The sequence below is a fragment of the Lepisma saccharinum genome, chromosome 2 (assembly GCF_977018435.1).
Source record: "Lepisma saccharinum chromosome 2, izLepSacc3.1, whole genome shotgun sequence".
NCBI classification, from domain to species: Eukaryota; Metazoa; Arthropoda; class Insecta; order Zygentoma; family Lepismatidae; genus Lepisma; species Lepisma saccharinum.
The window spans coordinates 94041692-94055619 of record NC_139230.1 but is presented as its reverse complement, the minus strand read 5'-3'; the positions used below and the strand labels follow the sequence as shown (position 1 = coordinate 94055619).

Genomic DNA, 13928 nt, shown 5'->3' with positions numbered 1-13928 from the left:
TTGGGGCCAGGATTGGATTGGGACAAGAAATGTTTAAAATTTTCCATCACTGCAAAAATTCTGAAATGTACACAATATTTCTACACACTATTGGAATAAATACTGCAATTTTCAAGAGGTTTCATACATTTATAGTGCAGAAAACATCGAGAATTAACCACTTGTAAATATGTTCATTTCGAATATCCCAGCTGGTCCAGACCCCCAAAAGTTGGGAAATCATTTCTCGAAGTTGGAATCAGGATGGGACCCCCCCCCCTCCCCAAATATCAACTTTTTGGAACCCCACACTCTCTTACAGCAGATACCTGTTGTGCTACTGATGGAACATTCATTTACTGTCAAACTTTTATGAAGGAGGTATGTCTGTCTATCTGTTAAAATAATTTAAAAAATAATTATTTATTTCTTGCAAAGAAGTTGTATGCATATTGCTCTATCTTTTGCTTTTCTTCAAAAATATCTGTGGATGTGATTTGATGCTGTTCTGAAAGCTCATACAATGTTTATTCCTATCTGTCTATCCACAGAAAAATGAAGGTTAGGCTGTGTCTATGTGCCAGAATTTGCAATACCAGTGCCAGAGAAGGGAGGGGCAAGTACCGCTCCTCCCAAGTTGAGCACTCCATCCACTTGCTGCTTCCCCTACAGACAAGAAAAATGCTAATTCAATGGACCTTTATCCTGAATATGCATTTTAAACATTAAATTTAAGGGTATATTAAATATGTCTCTTCCATCTCTCTGTAAAGTTTTCCCACCCCATCTTTTCAGTTGTTGTTACTGAAAGTTTGTCTTTTTGGCACCGTTTTCAAAAACATGAATTCATGGACAATAATGGGGGTGTGATGAGTTTCAACAGTCTGTTGATATCAGAACACTGGAGAAATGGAACATTCCCTAAGCTATGTAGGACAGTGGCTTCAGTGGCATATTTATGATATTATTTTGGAAGTGACCACAAGCACTTCTTTGCTGTCCACACCCTTCATGATTGCATCAAAACATAAATGCATTGAAAAGAAAGACCATTTAGGACCGATTTTATTTTCTCATGTCTTTTTTTCATGGAGATTCACTTTCTATGAGGTAGAAATAACCTTTTCACAATACAAGAACATCATTTACTGTGAAAAACTTTAAAAAAAATACTTATTCATCAATTGTAATGTCAATGCAAATCAATAACTGTAAAAATGACGAAAGGAAACTGAAATTACAAGTTCATATTAACTGTCTATTTTGATGACTTTTTGCTTTATAATGCCTATTTAAGTGCCTAACATAATTTTTGGTGCATATTTCCTTGTCTACTTTAGGTTTTGAACCCCCAAAAATCTGCCACTAATTATATGACAGTTCAGTTATCATGAATACAGGTATATTAACAAAATTTGAATTGAAAGAAACATAATTTCAAGCAAAACTTGTTATTTATTACTGGAATTTGATAAATTCATTAGGAAATTTCTACTTTTTTGAAAGACTGTACAAGTAAATACAATGTTATATACATCACACAGTTATGCATACACAAGAATTACATACTCTACAAACATTAGTAACACAAGTCACACTACTCAAAACAAAACAATAATTTCCCCATTCTGAGGAAATGTGGAAGAGCATTTTCCCTTTCTTTACCTCAGGCTAAAATAACCTGCAGCAAACTGAATGAATTTTTTAAAAATCTCAACAGATACATTTTTATATTGCAAGGTATGGTGCACATCTATATTAATATAATCCTAATACTGCCATCTAAATGGATTCTTCATTGCATACAAACGACTATAATTGGTATTGTTGCTGTAACAATGCAAAGGCCCAGTTCATCAACCACAAGAACAATTAAGTTTTTTTTGTTTGTTTAGATAAAATATATGTATATATATATAGTCATGTCTGTGTGTTGATGTGTGTGTATACAGTGTTTATGTTTATTACACATTCTATTTACCAAGTATTACACTTTTAATAAAGGCTAAAGAATAAGTATACAACAACAGCACAATTAGCCCGTCTCCTTGAAGGCAACAGAACATCATATAACATCATTATGGAAACTTAAGTGCTAACGACCTTCCACACTTATTTGGGGAATAGAAGACTAGCATGTACAATGGCACAATTTGTATGTGCCTGACTCAGAACAATGTATTGTTATGATACAAACATGACAATTACATGCTCAGAAAAAACTCCATGAATTTGACTTGTTAAGAATAGGCATGTAGTAATAACAAATTCATCGCATACCTCTCGTACCATTTCTCACTTTCACAGGTCAAACATGGTGGACATATGTACAAATAACAAGTGTATTTATTCCATATATTATATTCCAAGAAATTTGGAACACATACAAATTACCATGTAATTTTCTGGAATATTTTGTATCTTAAAAAAAGTACTTCTAGCAAGTACTGCCTGACAGATATTAACTTTTAAAGTTCTACTGGACTTGTATGATACCACTGTGTTGTTTCAAATGCTTGTGCCCACATTAAAGGCACTTCAACAGTACTTATGTAAGCTGGCAACTGTGATTTTTCTGTTTATTGCAAATAGCTATATTTGTAAACAAATTAAGAATTTCAATGGGAGAAACCATTCATATAACTGTTGGATTTCGTACCATTGGTAACCATACTTCTAGGTAAATATTCTTATGTGCACAATACCATCACATAAATAATATTGTGCTTTTCAAGTGCATAATGAATGTGGACATTTTCTGAAATTTGGTCATTGGCAAGTCTTCAAGAATTGTCTGAACATTTAAAGTGTCAGTAAGATCTAGGAGTGTTGTATGGCAGTGCTTCTTACCTGCAATTTGGGAACCTACTACATGAAGAAAGCTGACTATCTGATGGGATTAGTCATTGGTATCTTTGTAATAACTGATGTGAAAATTATATGCATGGTACATAATGAAAACAAGCAAGTGCAGCATATAAAAATAATATTATTTAACTCAGTCATTAAAAGTTCTTTAATTATTTTTTCGATTGTCTCAATAACATATTACATTTGAAATACTTAAAAAAGATGCAATATAGATATTTCAATTTCTACTTTCATTCCTTGACATGTTACACTGGTATCCTATATAAGGCAAACTACTTTGACTATTAAGAGGACATATATTTTAAAAAAAACATTCTGTAATCATTATTTTGTAAACCATTTTGCAAACTAGTTTTAGCAACACTAACTCGCAAATTTTATTACTTAAAACAAATAAAATATTCTTGAAACAAAGGTCCCTTTTCTAGGAGAAGCTTGTTTTAAAGTCCATTGTATGCTTCAATTGGTTAATCGGGACTGGAGATATAACTTAATATGGGATCTAAAGAATGGCTACGAAATGTGCCTCCACTACGAACCTTTGATTACAAGGTGTTTGTCACCATGATTGCATGATTACAACCAATGATTCACATTTCATAACACGATACCAGGTTGTATTTTAATTTTCCTGCATATTCCAATTCAGCATGCCTATTAATGATTCCAAGAAGTAAAGATTTGAAAATTTATTACCTTTTTTAAATTTCTCTGTTTTTATTTTGCCTATTATCTGATGGCAGTTGAATTTGTGCGCATTCGTGTGAAACTTGTATGAGCACTGGAGTTTCATATTCAGCTAGTTATAACAGATTTATCATTAATTAGCAAACACATTTGTGTGAAATGCCAATATATTCACATTTTTCTCTTTATCATTGTCTCTTGCTTTACAAATACATACCAGACAGATTATCATATTCTGATTTAATTGCATTCAAAAGCGACATATTCTGTTTTGTCAAAGAAATTTTGAATATAATAAACTACTTGTGTGTGAACAGCATTTTATCACAGTAACATGAAGTATTTAATATATTGTTTGTTGCAGAAAACCTTGCAGAGTAATATTCCAGTGCTGATGAAACTAAATATTAGGGTTATTGCGTGGTCTGCTAATCCATCACAGAAACTCAAGATAAGCCTCTCAATCATGTATGTTGTGGAGAGAGAGAGGGTGGAGGAAGGGAGAGAGAAAAATATATAAATATAATGGATGATACTCTTATCATATATTAATTGGTTATATCAATTACAAATTGAGGAAATTATTAGTCTCTCTCTGCATTTAAGGTTTGACATGTATTTTGAATAATAATGTATAGGTAATCCAGTATCAGATTTCAGCTCTAGAAAGATACAAAAATTAAAAAGTAATATTCTAAAGACTGTATTTCCAAAACAAGCAGATTTGACAAATGTCAAACAATGAGATTATTTTTATTTTAAATCAGTGTTTGAATTGAAAAGGATTCTATCCCCTCATTCTACATAACTATCACTGTTTTTAATTATTATTCAAGAATAATTTGTGGCATTAGAAATTGATTTTAAGGAAGAATTGGGCAATAATTGAGCTGACATGTCAAATCTCTGATGAAAATATAATAATCCTGAAACTATAACAACAAATTAAATATTTCATTTTCAGAAAATGGACTGCAGCTTTTTATAAGTACAGTATACTACAAGCATTACAAGAGTGTAGCTATTGTCGTTACAGTGATACAATTTTAGTTACATACTTTCTACTATCTATTAGATCATGACACTTTAAAAAAATCAAAAACTGAAAGGCAAAATTTGTTTCATGAAAATTTTCACATAAAACTGTAGTTCATTTCTCATAGTTCTCTATACGTTCACTGCATATTGTGTACTGTCCTGACTTTTTATCAGCTGTTTTCACTACTTTTAATATTGGTGAAGAAGTACTAAAATATGCAAGAAATCACAGTACTATTAATTGATTAATAAAATCTCCAGCATCAGCAATGTGATTCTGTATATAAAGTCCTTTCAAAAGTTAGGTAGTGAAATACCTTGTTTTGGTCAGACTTGATCCCTGCTCTCCAATGAGTGCCTGGTTTGTTAATCCATTGCAGGATCACAGAAAACCACATGGAGAGAATAAATAAAAGCATGTAGCTGGATCATGGTATCCCTACCAGTTAAAATCAAAATTGAAAATGTGTAAACATTAATCCTTTCCTCCATTTCATTTCATGACTTCAAGTACAGGCAGGAATGAGTATGTTGTAACAATGCAAGATTTTATATTTCTCATACAACAAAGTTGAAGTCTTATAAACGGGCATTTTCTTATGCATAACGATTCCTAAATGCTGTACTATCGAGAAAAATTATGAAGTAGGTGGACAATCATCTTGAATATTGACATGTGAAAGTTTCTTTTTTCTATCATTTCTAGTGCTGTAGAAATCTTTGTTGATATTTTCATGTTAAAGTAACAACAGTTTTAAAACACTATCCAGAAATGCCAAGTAGCAACTATTGTGTATATCACACAAGATTTCTGAAAATGCTCAATCTGCAATTGCTTTCACATTAAATATCTACTTTTTTTTGTTCGTAGAAAAGATCTGCATCTCTTATTCTTTATTATTGACTTTGCACATTTCTGGAAAAACTGTCCTGTATTGGTGTTCTCAAGGATGGATGTTTTGACAAAGTTTTAACAGTCATAGCATTTAATCAATAAAAGCTATACCAGTATCAGTTGTAACTTCAGATACATTTTGTAGCTTTGTAGAATTTACTACAAAATGTGTAGTTAGAGTAACTATTATTCAATACACCATTTAAAAATGTATCAAATGGAGATAATATTGCAAAATGCATGATCACTTTTTTAAAGAAATAAAGATATATATATAATATTTTGAGCTATGAAGGACAAGTAACATTCTTGTACTTCACATGAATTTGGTTAATCAGCCAAGCACAAATGTAAACTATGTTAATGAGCATGTGACAAATACTTAAGATCTATTTCAAGATTACTTGATATTTATATCATACTACATGCAATGTTTTATTGTTTTCTTTAGTTACAAAAAGTGGAGCTCTCTCTACTTGATACTCAATATTTGTAAAATTTTCTCAGACGATACAGTGCAAGCAAGATTTGCAAGCAGTTGAAGAAGAGTTCTGAAGCATTCCCCAAGGATATATAAAAATTAATAAGCACATTTTAACTAGTCTTTCTAGCCTATGTTGATGACATAAATGCTTGTTCCTACATGTAGCTGCTATATTTCACATTGTAAAATATATTGACATAACTTGATTGCAAGTATGGAGAGGTTAATTATCTGTGACAGATTACATTCATCATATGTATAGGATTTTAATATAAGACTATGTCCAGTCTGATAATGCTTCTACTATTGTTTATAGCCTTTTGAGTCAGGTCAGAATGTATGTGGTTCCACTAGGAACATCCAAGTTTCCTTCTTAAAGAGGAAATGTTTCTTTGCATTTCACTAAATGCACTTTTAATTCTATGGGCACTGGCAATTCACAAGAAAAGCATAAGCACAGTTTTTACCATAAACAATGTCGGACAACAAAGTATTTATCTTTTCTAAATCTTCTTTGAAACTTACTTGAATAATCACACTTCAAGAACATAAAATGATCTAGTCAATATTTTATTGTTACATTTCAATACAGAATTATATGAAAACTGCTTTTTAAAATTAATTATTGAGCATTTCACATAAGGCAAAATACAATAAAGAGCCACCCTGAACATTTTCAAGAACAGTCAAACAACAAGCAAACCTTATGGTAGCTACACTAAAAAAGAATTTGGTATATATTTATGTAACCACTGGTATATTATTACAGATATAACTCAGAATTTAAATTAACCATAATAAGTAGGCCATTATTCTGCAATAACATTGACATCAAGATACAGCTTGACTTCAGGATCATTCCCAAAATAATAGTTACACGTAAGGGAGAAGATGAAAATACAATATATGTTTCAGACATTTTCATGTCTATACTAACATGGTTTAGTAATAATTGCCAAAGTTAGAAGAAAGTTTAATATAAAGGAAATTAAAAAGAAATCTGATTTATTGGATTTATTTTAAGTGTTAAATATCTTTAAAATTCCTTACAGATTCAATTTCACAGAAAAGAATAATATAAGAATTACATTTTTTTGCAGTTATTTTTCATAGTCTTGCACTAGCAAGGAAAATTTATGCTGTTCAAATGTTGCTGTACAACTATGAAGTTAAAACTCTCGGCAAAAACATGACAATTAATGGAACTATTGTGCCATTATGATGAAACTATTTTTCACAAGGTTAAACATGTGAGTTATTCTAAAACTATATTCATCATTATTGTTTACAATATTTCAAAAGTAAGACTTGTCAGTCATATTCATGCAACTTTTAACTCGAGATGGGTCAAACTGGTAACCAACCAATAACAGCACATCTCTAGATAATTTCTAAGAATCCAATGTTTCTATACATAGTCTGTAATTTGATTGCATAATTCTGCCATTTTGTCAAAATCCATTTACCTTATTCCTTTAAAATAAATTTCTAAATACATAGGTTCCTTGCCTAAGGCAATAGCCATGGCTCACATGCAGCAATGAAAACAAATATATATCTTTCACATTCTTCATGAAATCTTTGCCGTTTTATACTTGATCTGTACAATATTGATCATGGATAAAATACCCTCTCTCTTCCCCTAAAAACTTCACAAGGAGAAATTAAGTGCCAAGTACACAAGACCCATGCCAATAGTCAAAACACCTGAGTATTTCACCTATTATAAGTGCCCTGCTATCATCTGTGCCAAGGTATAAAATTCTTTCCCAGAGAAACCTAACATACTTTTTAATTTCACAATGGTTTCAAGGACAGTGGATGGATGATGTTTTGTGTATGCTGTAGTTTGACTCTTATGTGAAAAGTTAACACATTGAATCCCATGAATATGGCGAGTGTCCCGTGCACGTGCATAGTACGGGCAATATCACTTGAATGTTTGGAGTCACGATGCCGGGCCATGCACATGCAGAATGTTCCTGGGAGTTCTTTTGGTATGCCTCTGCATTGTGCTGTACCCTGGTGGTGAAATTTTGAACAGTCTTCTCATTGAACGAAAAGCACATTCCTTTCATTGATGGCAGTACTAGGCCTAGTACTTTAGTGCTTTATCATCACTCACAGACACACACACATACGCACACTTGACCATGGACACCCATACGGGGGCAGGGGGGCTCGAGCTCCCCTTCCTGATTAATGGAATTTAGTATGCTAACATTACTTTTATGTTGATGACAGGATCCATTTCAGTACAACCTACATATGGAATCTTGAAGAGTCCCCCGAGAAAACTCATATGGGCGCCCATGCACTTGAGCAATATGCTTACTTGAAATATCGAAAGAAATGGAACACTTATTAATTTACTTGTAATGAGTTATTTACTTGCACACCACCTGTGTTTCATACTAAGGGTAGTATTAGAAGTACGGACTTTTTCATTATATGAAAAACAAGGACTATGTTGAACATCTCTAGCACATGCAAGAATACACAGATTCTAATTGTTTCTTTTTTATTGTATAGGCAAAGAAATTGCATTTATTTTGATGTATAACACGTGTATAGCAAGACCAAAAATAAATTGTTTCAGATTGTTGAAAATCACATAAAATGCCCGGGTTTCTGAGATATTGTCAATTTAAAAACCCTGGGATTCAATGTGTTAAGAGATGCTTTCAATTGTTCTGCATGCACTTAGGCACCTAGTTGTACTCAGTTCTGTTTAATAGACAGTTACATGTAAGGATGCTATCTGCTCCAGCATTTTCTTTGAAATTACACAAAGTTGATTGCAATTAGATAAGATTCTATTGATTATTTGATGTAAGCTTCTTCCTGTTACCTTTTCTATCTTGGAAACCATACAATACATGTATGTTAGTTAATCCATTGGCAAGGAAAAGATTCCGATCACATCTCTGTTGAAGTGTCAATAAACTGCTAGAACATTGCATACATTATTGCCTCAGTAACAGAGAGCATTGAGTTGTCAACTCACCATCTGGCTACTCAAAGTTCCAGGTTTGTGTTTGGCCTGGGCATACATGTTCCTTTGTAAGTGTCCCTTCAGCAATTTAATGCAATCACCTTTCATTGTCATCATCACAATTAACCAAAGGTGGCAGAAAAGTGTCAAAATAAGAAAAAATAAAATTTACCTACCTTGCATACAATGGAATTTGATATTAGTCATAATTCTACATAACTTGAACTAGAATATTTTTTTTCCAGAAGTGAATTCAAGTTTGAAGCTGAGATAGGTTGCATGAATATGATTGAACTTTACCCAAATAACTTATTTTCTATGTTATGTTGTTCAAAGCTTTTAAAAAGTTATTTCCAGGAACAAAAGTTAACTTCTTACTTTCACTGTCAGCTTGTACATGAAATCTTACTAGTGGTTACATTGGTAGGTAGAAGATTTCATTCAATAAGAGGTAGTTTTACAATCCATCAACAGGTACAAGATATGTCATTTCTTTAGTAATTATTGGTATCAAGTAAAGTAAAATATACAATATTAACAAAAAGAATGATGAATGGCAAAGGAAATTTGATTCCTTTACTAAAATTCCTAGAATATTTGTCCAATTAAAAACAAAACTTTGAAAAATGTAAACAATTGTTGATGAACTTTCACCAACTTAATAAAACAAACTTAAAATATTTAATGAAGAGACACCTCAAGTACTGATGTTATTTTTTCAGTATGACTAGTAAAACAAAGGGCAATAAGAATATTTACAATTGTGTGAAACTTTCATTTTAAGCCCTTAATATATTACATTCATATATTTTTTCATACAGTTCAGCATGAATTTTCATACTGAAAATTACATGACTCTACAGTCCATGGTGAGAGTAAGATCTTCAGGAAATGAAATTAATTTTTAAAAAATAATATTACACATATTTCCCCATTTCTCTCTTTCTATACTACACTTTGTACAATTGTAACATCTATACAAATATCAGATACTAAAGACATATTGTTCAACATAAAGATAGTTACAATGTGAATTCGTGATGGTCATTTATTTTTACACTCCATGCTTATTTGAATTGACATCAGATGTATCTACTAAAATGTTTATTCTACAGAGAACTTGCTCTACAGAAAGGCATATCACAGTGCCACCTACAGACCAACAATATTCACTTCTGGAATATTGCCACACATAATTAAATACTTTCCCAGGCACTTCTTTGTAGCTGATTTCAGTCCAATACTTTCTGCTTTTATATTGTTTATATTATTTTTTTCTCCTTATACCTTCCTCCCCCAAAGAAGGGGAAAAATTCTGTTATGTGTATCAATTTTAACGAAACAAACCACTAAAAAAGACTTTCAGTTTCTTCTTATTGTTTCATTTGTATTTAGTTCTGAAGATAACATATTTATATTCACTGTCTTACTATAAAGTAAAGCCAAGTACTACCGACATGTTACAGAAATACCAAAGTTGAGAAATTTTAAGTACATAGAATTACTGCTACCATTTGATACAGTATGACATAGCTTTCATCTTGCCTCCAGTTTACTTTCTAAATGCACTACTTTAGATTGAGTATATCATACAGTTATGTTCTTTAGTATTACCACTTAAAATACTATCATAACTGGGAATGTAGTGGATTACAAATTAAAAATTTCATATTAGAATTACACTACTTATGTGACTATTACATTATAACATGCATTATTCAACAACTTTTGTTTCTAGGAGACAGGAAAAATAAAGTCTTACTCTCACTTAAAAAAATATCAAATTTCAGTTTTACTTTCTGCAGAGCAATCAAAATTCCAGATGTAATCAACCTTCCCATTTAACAATTTAACAGCTTTCAGCTATAGCTCTATAAATCCAGTATCATGAAGCAATATTCAATTTCCAGCAGAAGCAAGAGCACACAATTAAATATAACCAAATTACTTTACTAGACTTCAATTCAGCTAATTTGGTTTCTCGTCAAATTCAACCAGAACTTCAAATTACTACTTGATTTAGAATTGATAGTAGTTATTATAATAGCAAAGAAGATAACAAATTGAATGATGAAAAGTCATACCCCATCTCCTGAACTGCATTAAGACTAATTTCATGTCAAGAATTTTGTGTTAACTGTGGACTTAATAAAGGAACATGTAAGTCTATAATTTCTGTTGTCACATATTGATAAAATTATCAAAACAACATTTGTTACATGTTAACTACAGTAAGTGTTGTTTTTGACAAGCAAATACAACTATTACGTGCAATTATCAAATAAAAGTGCAAATTAAATGGAAGATGATTGTGTTTTTACATTAATTTAAAATGGTTTCAAGAATTTGTAAACAGTGGTGATGGACATATAAGAATTCATCTAGATGGACACTTAAGTGCAAAAAAAAATATATTCATGCAAGGTTAAATTATGACATACATCTAAAACATCATCGAAAATAGGAACCAGATACTTTAAATCTAGACACAATAAAATATTTGCATAAAGCCTGAGATATATAGATATATAAGTATATATATATATATATATATATATATATTTATGAAGATTTAATTATTTGTCCAATAATACATTAAATATCACCACAGGTTCACTGGTTAAGAAACAGTCATAAATTTCAATCCTATCATACTTTACCACACATCACCTTTCACTCCTGTGAAAACAGAAGACAACACATAACACTTCCACCACAAATTCACATTCATATTTTGGAAAGAATAACACTGATATCTGACTGTTAGGTAAATAATAAACAATGCCCACAACTAGTCTGCATCCTTCTTTATAGATTAGATTACACTTCAGTACTTCGGCTGAAAGGGTTTGGTTCTTCAGTACGGGATGACTTTCGTTCCTTTTTCCCAAAGAGTCCACCAAGGAATGACTGCTGGTGATTCATGGGTTTGGCAACCTTGGCACTTGGAGAAGGCTGTATATTTTGAGGTGAAGAATCTCTGCTTACAGTGCTTGCCGATGTTGAATGAAATGATATAGACATTCCGCTATCCAGTGATCCAACACTTCCTCGTCTTTGGGGTTTATCACCTGGAACTAAATTACAAGAGAATATTATTGCATATGACCTGAACGTTAAGAAAGAAAGGTTTCAAAGCAACTACAATGGCTTCACTATAGTTTCATAAAACTGCTTATTCAATGAATTTCTGGATATTTTAATGTTAAAACTGCTGCAAGAAAAGCATTTAACCTTTAGTGGATGATCAGTAGCTATGTTTACTGGATCATGTATTTTGCCTGGGACAAGTGGTAACTATGTTTACCACCTCCATGTGGCAGCAAGTCATGCGTAATTTCTTCAAACTACACATGACTTCTGTCCTTTTTTGTTCATTTGTATATATATGAAGGTATGACATGCATGTTACTATTATTAACAAAGGGAATTTGAAAACGTTGATAATTTCCTTTAACATATTATGGGTTAGATTTCATAAATGGACTATTTATTCTTCATGCAGTGCTTTCTGCTGACATATTTTACTTTTACCAAAATATATGTTAATAATGTGCGACAATTAGGGGTCTAGCAGCAAACGTCCAATTTTCAAAATTTACCGAAAATTAAGGTTTTCTAAAATTTTGCATATTTTCAGGTTGTTTTTTTTTCAAAACTGAGGAATAGGTGTTACATGTCCTCAAAGAGTGGTCTTATCTAGTGCTTCCCTGCAAATTGGGTCCACCCAACTTCCATAGGGCCAACTTTACAAGCGATTATCCAGAATTTTTTTCTGTAAGCTGACAACACAGCTTTCCTTACACATTGTTATTATTTTTTCTCCAATCAATTGCCACTGCAACTTTGCATGGTTCTACACTGCTACATACTACATTTTTGCATTCATTTGGGTCACAGGAGCATGCCACAATGATTTTTTTTTAAAATAGTTTTCTTCTATTTCTTCCTTTCACTTTTATTATTGGGAGGTAAAATCTATAAATTTCACCTCTGCTAAAAGCCCTGTCATTAAAATAATAATAATAATAATAAAAGATTTCATCTCTCTATGACAATTAGTTCTTGAGCTATGATTTTTTTGTACTTTGCGGCAAGATTGAAAAGAACACACAATTGGAAAGTGCTCATCCGGAAGAGGCTAACCCATGGGAGAGCCTCTCGTCCACTAAAGGTTAAAAGTTTATGGTTTTATAAAGTCCTTGTGATGCACATTTTAAGCAGTAATCACATTATAACTGTAAGAAATTTACTGCAACTAGTACTACATTAGCCTTCTAGACTTTTTTTTTTACCACATTACAATAAGGAATTAGCTCACTACAGCTATGTACTAAATTTACAAGCTACTTCACATTCCACAAAACAGGAAATATTATGTTACTTTGCATGTAATACATGCAGTTTTAATATTCAAAATTGCCTGAATCATCACAATCATGAAATAAAATAAAATTAAACTTGTGCTTATAAGAGCATGCTGAACTGTTGGACAGTTATTAACATTTTCTGGTATCATCAAAAGTTGTACAGAATTTTTTGCTAAATCTATCTAATGTAAAATAAGAAGTTATACATAAAGAGACTACTTTCATGTAGTTAGGAAAAACCAGGAATTAAACATTAATTTAATATTTACAAATTTTCTTCTTGTAGTTGGAATTTAATTCATGTTCAATTCTAGTTAGACCCAGTGCTTGTCCCACTTTTTTGTTTGACACATAGATAAAAACTGCATACAAAAGATACACATAAAAGAGACCAATATGAGATTCTCTTTCTTTCTTAATGTGCTGTCACCTCTTGTTACTATGAGCCTAAGAAGCAAGGGTTGAGAATATTTTCAGTAATATTTCAAATCTTATAGTTTTGCAAATAATGAAATTGGATTAACCCTCCATCATCCGAGTCCTCATTGCAGCAGAAATGTCCCGTGTGCGGCACTCAGTGCTGCCTCATCAAATCCGTTATTTACGTGA

The 13928-nt window shown here is 31.8% G+C and overlaps 1 protein-coding gene across 7 annotated transcripts in view; it reads right to left on the bottom strand.

The window, feature by feature from the left end:
- Nucleotides 1–1414: 1414 nt before the first annotated feature.
- siz (Brefeldin-resistant Arf-GEF family protein schizo) overlaps nucleotides 1415–13928 on the bottom strand; it is a 277137-nt gene continuing 264623 nt past the window's right edge. For all 7 annotated transcript variants that reach the window (XM_083117508.1, XM_083117512.1, XM_083117514.1 and 4 more), the window contains one exon: nucleotides 1415–12026. In XM_083117508.1, coding sequence (XP_082973634.1) covers nucleotides 11770–12026 — 257 coding nt within the window. In that variant the 3' untranslated portion in view covers nucleotides 1415–11769. The remainder of the gene's footprint in view (nucleotides 12027–13928) is intronic.